Source organism: Branchiostoma belcheri, unplaced genomic scaffold (assembly GCF_001625305.1).
Source record: "Branchiostoma belcheri isolate BF01 breed outbred unplaced genomic scaffold, Haploidv18h27 scaffold255, whole genome shotgun sequence".
Taxonomy (NCBI): Eukaryota; Metazoa; Chordata; class Leptocardii; order Amphioxiformes; family Branchiostomatidae; genus Branchiostoma; species Branchiostoma belcheri.
Window position 1 is genome coordinate 87796 of NW_017803860.1, and position 10666 is coordinate 98461.

At 40.4% G+C, this 10666-nt stretch overlaps 1 protein-coding gene across 7 annotated transcripts in view; it reads left to right on the plus strand.

Moving 5' to 3' along the window:
• Positions 1 to 9540, plus strand: part of LOC109471715 — a 22850-nt gene extending 13310 nt beyond the window's left edge. For 6 of the 7 annotated variants that reach the window (XM_019771059.1, XM_019771061.1, XM_019771063.1 and 3 more), the window contains exons 2-9: positions 1713 to 1782; positions 2716 to 2806; positions 5111 to 5247; positions 5779 to 5982; positions 6349 to 6441; positions 6775 to 6854; positions 7106 to 7178; positions 7611 to 9540. In XM_019771059.1, coding sequence (XP_019626618.1) covers positions 1713 to 1782; positions 2716 to 2806; positions 5111 to 5247; positions 5779 to 5982; positions 6349 to 6441; positions 6775 to 6854; positions 7106 to 7178; positions 7611 to 7745 — 883 coding nt within the window. In that variant the 3' untranslated portion in view covers positions 7746 to 9540. Of the gene's footprint in view, positions 1 to 1712; positions 1783 to 2715; positions 2807 to 5110; positions 5248 to 5778; positions 5983 to 6348; positions 6442 to 6774; positions 6928 to 7105; positions 7179 to 7610 lie in introns of all 7 variants that reach the window. The other variant, XM_019771060.1, reaches the window with a different exon arrangement.
• The last annotated feature ends 1126 nt before the right edge of the window (positions 9541 to 10666 follow it).

Below are 10666 nucleotides of genomic sequence, written 5' to 3' on the forward strand. Positions count from 1 at the left end.
TTTATCAGACCGTGAACTTTTGCTACCGTGAACAGAAAGTGAATTACAGTATTGGTAACAAATCCCTTCTCTGGTCCTGCTGTAGCTGAAGGATTCCCTGTCCTGTAAGTTTCCTCGCTCAGCTTGAGTGAAACGTACTCGGGAAAGTACCTCAGGATTTAGGCAAAGCCCTGCAGATGGGCAGATCTGTTTTATACATTGTCTTGTTTCTCTTTCAGAGTCTTTGCACCATCTGGTCACGGGTATACAATGTACTTTCTAGTCTGGGCATTGATCACCAGTTTGATCAATTTGTTTTTCCAGGATTTGCCACCCTCCTTTTTTTCTGATTTGCAAACAAAATAAAAGAAGTACTCAGGTTCTAAATCAACTCCAAAATACTCATGTTTTTGAAGTTAAATTTTTCCAATACAGACACTGATTTGACTAAAACTTTAATAAAAGTTTGAAACTCATTGTTTGAATTATAAACCATCCAGGTATGTTGACTTCATCTCTTATCTTAGCATTTAGGGCTATCTGAGGATGCGATTGTTTTTTTCCCTGCCCTCCCTTTACATTCTCCCAGAAGAAATCCGAGAACCAACAGCTAAATGTGCTGGTGTGGCCTCAGCCAGGCTTATTGTCCTCGAGTGTATTCTCCTGCGTCTTTATGGCGCCTGCTTCCCTCTGAAGACGCTGAAAGGTTTTTAGAAAGAGAAGAAGACGAACTGTCACATCGCTGGTCGTATGTCTCCATTATTGATCGTCCCTGAGCGAGGCTCCAGCTGATCTATAGATTATAGGTTATTTTTGTGCGTCCCTCAGGAATAAACGCTGTGCTATAACTCTTCCTGAAATGGACGGCGATCTATCTCTGCTCAGGTTTGGTAGACTGGGCTGGAAATACTGGGTCCATGTCCACATTAGTACACCCATATTTGGAGCTCATTTTTTTCTGTGGGTGCACCAGTACACCCAAATATTTTCGTACTAGGTTTAGGTATGTAAATTAAATGGCGATATATCTCCACTGTTGGTTCAGTGAAGGTCAGGCATCCAGGCCATAAACAGTTACTCAAGCAACTGGATGTGATTTTGGAAACGGTCAGACGTTTCAGGTAGTATCCACTAGCTTTCGTCAGTGACACTGGAGACTTGTCAGAAAGGCACTAAAAGGAAACTTAAGTTAGAAAAGTCAAGACAAGGACGATGCAAAATAGTTAAGCTTCTGTTGTTTCAGAACAGGAGCTTAAGTGTTGTCTGTCCTTGGGGCTTGGAGAACTAAGAGGCAAGTGCCTTTTAGACGAGATCTACCCATTGGTATCTCCTGTTGGTTTGGCAGAGATTCTGCTGTTGGCTCAGTCACTCAGGGGCAGGATAACAAATTATTCTCTCCTGCAATCCCAGGCCTCAAGTTTCCGCGTGAGAGTGTTTCTGTGATGAGTTTTGTAAAGATGTATGACTTTTACTAGTATTGCTTGTACCTGGTTGTTGTTGTCATTTTAAAGTAAGAATTAAGGTCTAAGATGGCAACAGATAAATGAACTATAGGAGATACAGCAGACCCCATGTTAACTGGTGTTTGATTTCACCATGTAGCAAGGTGGCCTGTAGAGCTGATATATGATTATTATTAATCTGTGTAACACCAAACACTGGTTAATTTCTGCATTTGTTGCAAATTGTAGAAAATCACATCTTTGTTAACGTTTGTATTTTTCTACTTGCAGAATCAACATGATGAGCTCAATGCAGAAGACAGTGGAGGGGGTGAAGACAATGCTTGGAACAGCCGCAACTGTAAGTGTTTTATTGGAAAAAGAACATCTTAATTAGACATTAGCAATGTAATTATCACAACGCAGGAAGGCAAAACCTCTCCCAGTCCAATCTTAATGAAGGAGTTTATCTACCTAGGGTGGCTATAGGAGCTCTCATCTCTGCATCTCATCTGAGCTTGGTACAGCATAGCTTACAGACCAAAGTATCAGGTAATGTATAACACACAAATGCGGTGTCGTAATGAACTTGGGGAGGCCGTATACATATGTATGGTCATGGTGAACTTGCCAGGTGCTTGGGAGACTGTATGTGATAATGAACTTACATGAATTAGGGGACACTGGTGTACGTAATAATGGACCTCCCAGTGATTGGGGAGACCATATATGGTAATGTACTTGGGGAGACCATATATGGTAATGTACTTGGGGAGACCATATATGGTAATGTACTTGGAGAGACCATATATGGTAATGTACTTGGGGAGACCATATATGGTAATGTACTTGGAGAGACCATATATGGTAATGTACTTGGGGAGACCATATATGGTAATGTACTTGGGGAGACCATATATGGTAATGTACTTGGGGAGACCATATATGGTAATGTACTTGGGGAGACCATATATGGTAATGTACTTGGGGAGACCATATATATAGTAATAAACTTAGGGAGACCAATGAACTTGCCAGGTGCTGTGGTAATGAACTTGGGAGATTGTGATGTAATAATGAACTTGGCAGTGTGATGAATCTGTCTCCAGTATGTCTGGGTTTTCCGTTTTCCCCAGCGTTTGTTGATGTTGTGTAAAGAGAAAAGCACCTCAGACATTAGCGAGGTATGAGGTGACTAGAGGCACTATAAATTAGTAAATAGAGTACTTGTAAATACAATCCATCAGGCACATTTGTGTACCTTTCCACTGTTGATATATTTTATGTTTTACAGAATCTTTTAGGAAACTTCCAGAACAACGCAGAACTGGTGCAGACGGTAAACTCCATCATCGAACAGTTCGTGCTGAAGAGCCTAGAAATCGGTGAGTTGAAATGGAATAAAAAAATCACGGAGACGTATCCAAATCCAGCTTAGATTTCCAGTTGTAACTTCTTACCGCGTAACGTCCCCCAGACAGTTTGTGCTGAAAAGTCTGGAAAGTCAGGAATGGAAAAGAAAATTGTTTGAGATGTGTCTAAATTCACCTTATTATAATAAATTTCATAACTTACACTGACAGTGCACAGTGCAATGTGGATCATAGCACTGTGCAGGATGAGCTGAAAAGCCTCGAAATCGGTGAGTAGAATCATAGTGTCTAAACCCAGCTTAGATTCTGGTTGTACCACATAACATTCCCCAGGCATTTTGTGACTAACACAGAGAACAGTACACCGTGGATGGAAGCTCTGTGCTCAGGGGATATCAAACCTTTGTTATTCACATGCTCGGATTCAATTCAACTTCTCAGATTAAAACCCGCGACCTCTTGGTGCGATGCCCATGTCTGACACAGTACTAATGATGTGGCGTTATAGAATGTTCAATGTGATGGAAAACAGCAGATATCAGAATTCAGTGGGCATTTTCAGGCCACAGGTTCTTACACAGGTAATATACTTTATCATATAGTAGGGGTGGGTACCGGTCCAGGTGGACCGGTTCGGACCGCAAAAATTTTATCGGTCCGGTCCGAAAAACCGAAACGTCAGTGGACCGGTTTTTTGGACCGGAACAAAAATTTAAACTTGTAGTTACTGATGATCACTAGATACAAGAATCCTGCCAGGAAAACGAACATCCAGCCTCAAAATAAAAGAAATTTACCTTAGTTTCCGTATCTCTCATTCTGCAACAATATTCTCTATATTTTCATTACCAATAGTCATCTAGAAATCATAAAAGAGAACTTAACAGGTTGCGTTTGCTTCGGATCGATCAAGCCGAAAATCACTGGCACATGGTCACACTGTGCCGCACATTTTTCACTCGAAATGAGAAATTAGTACCCAACAAAACGGACCATTTGGTTCCCAAGGCTGTATTACTCTTTTGTTCTTGTGGTCAACTTGTCTCCTTTGCTTGAATCGCGTAAAATACCAAGGAAAATACAAGGAAAGTTCGGGAATCGGCTCTGAACTGTGCCGAGCGGCGGCCATCTTGGATTCCCAAATTTGGACCTGCAATTTGGCCCAAACCGCTAGAGGGGGCGACTGCACAAAATCCTGCGATGTGATTGGTTGGGAAGTTTAATGTATTAATATATTCGGTTCTGGTAGCCATATAGGACAAGAGGAGAAGCTTGATAATGTATAGAACGGATAAAATAGGATAGAATAAAATTAAAATAGGATAAAATAAAATAAAAAATAAATTAAAAAAAAGATAAATTTTAAAAAATTAAAAAATAAATAAAAAAAATTTAGTAATGGTTACTTATGCAATGATCATTTAGCAAAAATTATTTGGTACTGATACTCCGGTGTCCAGAATCAGGTACAGGTACAGGTCCGGACCTGGACCTGATCCTCTGGACCTGGACCTGGACCTGGACCTGAAAGAGCCGAACAGGTACCCACCCCTATCATATAGACACCTGGTCTCAACTGTATGGATATTCATGGAACCAGACAGCAACACCAAGGGTCAACACACAGTGCACCATGTGAGACACCCAGTGGCTTCATGGATAGAAACTTATTAACATCAGATCATTCAGATCCCTTCTCTCTACAGTTTCTGCAGACATAGTTGGAATAGTATAATTAGCTTAGCAGGTCTGGGACGAGGACTAAGTCTGATTTGAGTCTCTTAGGCAAAGTTTGTCGCCCCACCACGACACCACCACACTTATCTATGCTTTTGTACATGGGATGTGTCTGCAAGTGCCATGATACAAGATGTCTGTTTTTTTTTTGTCTCCCTACATAATATTATTTTATACTACATATTTATTATTCTCAGATCAATCTGAGATAGTTTAAGAATTCCAGACTTAGTAAAATGTTTGCTTGTAGAGTAAAAAGTCGATAATGTTATCCCCAGATTGCCGGCTTGTGCCAGAAGAAGACACAGTAAGACTGTATGATTGTACTCAGATTGTCAGAGCTGACAGAAATGATGTGTTTGTCCCAGATTGCCGGCTTGTATCACAGATATGATGTGTTAGGAATTTATGCTTATAGAGTGAAACCTGGATGATTTTGTCCCCAGATTGCAGACTTGTACCAGAAGAAGACACAGTAAGACTGTATGATTGTACTTGGATTGTCAGAGCTGACAGAAATGATGTGTTATAACCAGATTGCCGGCTTGTATCACAGATATTATGATGTGTTTTCCTCAGATTGCAGGCTTGTGCCAGAGGAAGACACAGTAAGGCTGGAGGTTTGTCTGAAGAACAGCAGCCAGTTCCAGCTGACAGATGTGATGTGTTACATGACTGTCCACGCTGACGGGACAACGGCAGAGCTAGATGCAAATGTACGTGTGTTTTCTCAACTTCATGGCCATTCTGTGTACCTTCAAGTTTATTGTCACGGAAATGCACCTGTACCCTCAAAGCCACAGTAAGGTTCTTCAATGTCATGTCCTTGATATTCCAGAGATGTAAAAGTTACAAAACTGTTCCTTGTTCCAGAGATCACAACTCCAGAGAGACAAAATGACAGTCAAAATGTAAATTATAGCAACTTTAGTAGACACTAACTCTGCACTAACTGCCCACCTCAGTGCCGAACTCCAAGTATGTGGCAAGGAAGATGGTGATGGTAATAATGATGAAAGTTACGTCAATGAAGGTTAGACATCCAGGTAATAAGATACGCCAAAAAGCAGTTACTCAAGCAACTGGATATGATTTTGGAATGAATTTGAGTTTCCCAAATCATATCCAGTAACTGCTTTTTGGCAATGATGAAAGTTATTGATTAAAAGCTTATCAAATCCTTACTTCATGTCATCCTCATGTAGAGAAAATGGAAACTGAAATTTCCTCATCGAACCTTTCCCCAGGGTTCCCCTCCAGACCCAGACCTGTCCCTGGTGCCCAGACCAGAGCGGCCGTGCGCCAAGAGAAGCCGGACCAACTCAGGCGGGGACTCGAGCTGCAACAACAACGGAGCAACGTCCGTCCTGGGGCCTTCCGACCTGCAGATGTACAGCAGCTGGAGGGGCTCTGTCTGTCTCGCATGGGGCAACGTCTGCCTCCCCAAGCAGGTCTGTTTGTTTGTTTGTTTGTTTGTTTGTTTGTGCCCACCTCCACCCCGATACGAAATGAATGTGGTGCTGCAGTTTTCTGCTCATCCAGCAGGGGGCTGTCATGAGAGAGGAACAGTCTCTCATAATCATGCAGCTTTTTCTGTAACAAACTGTAACAAACTATCACTCTCATGTCGTACAGATGGTATTTGTAGAAGTGAAGTGTGATGAGGCATTGCTGAATATCATTTGGCATGTCCGACAGCTGCTATTAATGTTTCATCTTGTTTTTCTTGCTTGATCTTAACAGTACCACACCCTACTGGAGGGTTAGGGCTGTATGATTGACACCTGTGATGTTTGATGTTTGTTTGTTTATTACAGTACCACATCCTACTGGAGGTGCGGCTGCCCAGCCCGGGGTCAGGGGTCGAGCTGTCCAAGACTCACACTCACACCATACAGGTCACCGACCAGGTGGGTCACACGGTTGTCATGGTTACCTGTTGTCGTGGTTACTTGTTGTCATGGTTACCTGTTGTCATGGTTACCCATTGTCATGGTTACCTGATGCCATTGTCATGGTTACCACTTTTGCTCCAGAAGTCCTGATCAGATGTAGCACTGTAGACTTGTATAGTATAGAGTTATGGTTCGGTGTGTACTCATATATGTTTATACTGGTGTGTTCCCAGTGTAGGTTCAGCTGCTGTTGTTACTAACCCTGCTCATGCCTCCCCATGTCCGTTCCCAGTGCATGTTCAGCCATGCCAGTAGATAAGCTTATGTTCGTACTTGTGTGTTACCCAGTGCACATTTAGCTACACCAGCGGTTCCCTGGCGGATGTGAAGAGCTTCAGCGGCAGAACTGTGCTGGTGGACGGGCCGAGGCTGAGGCGGCTGTGCAGGGTTCCTCTTACAGAAGGGCTGGTACCGAACACACTGGTGCTGGTCACACATAAGGTAGGGTCTTACCTAAACAAACAAACAAACAAACACACTGGTGCTGGTCACACATAAGGTAGGGTCTTACCTAAACAAACAAACAAACAAACACACTGGTGCTGGTCACACATAAGGTACGGTTATACCTAAACAAACTAACAAGCAACACGCTCCCTATGGTTATACATGAACCGAGGCTGAGGCGGCTGTGCAGGGTCCCTCCTACCGAGGGGCTGTTACCGAACACACTGGTGCTGGTCACACATAAGGTAGGGTCTTACCTAAACAAACAAACAAACAAACAAACAAACACACTGGTGCTGGTCACACATAAGGTACGGTTATACCTAAACAAACAAACTAACTAACAAACAAACAACACTCCCTACGGTTATACCTCGGCTGAGGCGGCTGTGCAGGGTTGGTGCTGGTCACACATAAGGTAGGGTTATACCTAAACAAACAAACAAACAAACAAACCACTGGTGCTGGTCACACATAAGGTAGGGTCTTATCACACACACGGACACACATTTTAAGGTATGGCCTGGTCATACATTAGGTAAGATGTTTGGTGTACTGAAATAGCAGTAACATTCAGATGGGCAGCAGTGTTTACATGATTATTGAAGTCATGACATGTCAAATGATGTTACTGGAAGTATTTTGTAAGTTTACTGAGTTTTTTCTCCTCCCTCCAGTGTAACGAGTTGCTGGAACTTCTGGTCCAGAACTCGACCCCTGATGACTTCAGCAAGGTCATGCTGTGCACCAGGTGTGACCTTTCTCAAGGTCAGGAGGCCATGGTGGCCTGGCTACAGGAGGAGTTAAAGTAGGGGTCACAGGTTAGAGGTTAGAGGTTAGGGTGTGACCTCAGTAACATATTCTGTCCCCCTAATTGTTGGCATTTTGAGGAATAAAGGAGTGAAAATCTCCTTCCATCCCAGAAAAGTACAATAAAACCATTGACCGTCTTCCACCTACAGTGAGCAAAGTTGTGCCATATGTTTCTATAACTTTTCACCACAATTCAACTGTAAATTTTGTGGTGAAAATCCAGTCAGTGCCTGAATATTTCCTTGTAAAGTGTCCTCTAATGTCTTGCATCAGATAAAGAACAGTGGGACATTTTGCAAATGCAGCATTTTGTACTGTTCAAATGTACATATGGTCTGACAGCAATCAGTTTTAGTTTTACTGAAAATGTTTTCCACTGTACATATATTACTACTCTGCACTCGCAATGCAAATAAAAGTATGTATTTTAGAAATAAGCTCATATCAAAGTGTATAATAAGCCATTAAAAATGCTGGATCAAATTTAAGTACTAGTAAATAGCAGTAAGATCCTGTAGAAAAGCAATGCAACTAGAATTTGAGGTTTTCAATAAAGGAAATTGAAATGTACAGTTTACAGAAATGAACAAAAAATGCTACAATGCATTTTACGATACTGTAATTTAAAATGCTAAAAGCCATACAAGGTAACCAATGTTTTACTGTATAATGTTCAATATCAGGTACCTATTGTTAAGTGTGAGTGTGTTTATATACACGTAAAACCAAAGTTTTTCAGCTCATTTTGACATGGGATATAATAAGGCAGCTATTACTGAGTCATTGTATTGTTGCAAAGGGTGAATTTTTCCATACAGAATCAAATGAATAGAAAATTTACAAATTTTTAGTACATCTTTTGTAGAGTATGTAGAAGAATAATTTTTGTGTATCCAAAGAAACAAAGAGCAACGTGTACATGTATGTCTGTTTAGAATGACAAAAAAAATGTGCAAAAATCCTCTTTTATTGATGAGGATTGGATCAGCCATAATGAAAGCATGGTGTGAATATGACACTAGGGAAGATGCTCAGACTGTTCACAGTGCAGTAAACTTTCATATTCTTAGTCTGAGCATCTTTTTTGTGACAGTCAGTGTAAGGAGTTGCAGCAGCTCCACCTATCTGCAGTGTAAGGAGTTGCAGCAGCTCCAGCTGCAGTGATGTGACCTGCAGGTACGAAATGAATCCTGTTTTTTTTTTCTGAGGAATTTTTGCAAAATAACAAAGTGCCTTAACGTAGATATGACACCCATGATTCTGCTGGCTACTGTACGACTAACTTTTTTTTAAGAAGAAGTGAATTCAAAGAGATGTAACATCCGTGTCCATAATATCACCAAGTGCCGTTGCCACGGTTTTCTTGCTGTTGCCATGGAATTATCTATAGCACGTTATTGCACAATTACAATGCAACTCTGTCCGTTTTCACTGCGATGTATAAGATTGTGGAAGATGATAACAATGCAGTGTCTTATCGCTGAGTAAATGTAATTACAAAAAGAAGTAATAGATGTAGAGAGACATGACAGCAAATGAGATACAGCAGTAAATGATTTGTTAGTGGGTTTGAGTTTTGCTAACTTATAACTATAGTTCGGTAGATTATAATTACATGTTTTGAATTTTGTGTCAGGATATCAGCTGTTGTTGCTGAATGAAATAAGAGATTTTGAACAGAAAATATCTGTGATGTGGAAATTTAATGATTAACGTAAAATGCTTTGTGTTATGCCATATTTGTGTTGTGTATTACAATGCATAATTTGCTTGATAATATCAGATACTATAGGTGGTGGCCCATGCAATTGCTCTGGCAAACTTGAGATTTTCAGCAGCATTCTTGCACAGAAACGTTCTTAGAAACACACATTAGATGGTATCAAACATGTATACTAGTAGTGAAGACAGGTAGATACAAGCTTACCAGACAGGTACATGTGTCATCTTATAGTTGCCTATTGGTTTGGTGAAATTTTATAGTCAGGAATTTAGTACTATTGTAGGCAGAGAATTCAATGTGAAATTTGTGTGATTCAAGACTTATTTTTTTCTGTGAATCCTGACCTTTTAGTAGAATAGCAAGGCTGTGATTTTGCTTGTCAGGCTTGAAGAGTTTTTTCTGGCAACATATAAGCTCATCTTCATGTGTATGTCTTGATCCAAGTAGAAACTTTTCCAATTTTGTATAACTTGAAGAAGTTTTGAACATGCCATCGTAACATAACTAGTTAGTATATACATGTAAGGTAGGTTAGTATATATAGAAGTGGTGATTGTGTAGTTTTATATGCGAGCCATAGATAAACTCCAGCAAATGCAATGCAACTATTAATGCAAAAGTGCAGTTTTAGATATTGTTGCCACTGAATCTTCCACAGTAAATTTTGATGGTATTTTATTGTGAAAATACAGGTGATTCATGAATTAAAGAATATTTTCACAGTGCACAAGAGTCATGTATTGTTTTTTTTTCATATTTGTGGATCTATTTCGGAGGTATCTGATCTTCAAATTCTAGCCATTGGATCTACAGGTTAGATAGCAGACACGTTACTCACCATATTAATAAACATATCCAATATGATATTGCTTTGGGCTTTGGCAACTGCTAATAATTTCTGAAGGAGTTTTGAACTCCATACCTTTACTTGTCTTAATGGAGCATGTCTTGAAAAAAGAATTGAAACTCTCTTCTGCTATGGAGGTTATTCTATATGAAACCTGAGCATTACAGGTGTGTATACCTGTATAAGTATACCTGTATAAGCACAGGTGTATATACCTGTATGAGTATACCTGTATAAGCACAGGTGTATATACCTGTATAAGTATACCTGTATAAGTATACCTGTATAAGCACAGGTGTATATACCTGTATAAGTATACCTGTATAAGTATACCTGTATAAGCACAGGTG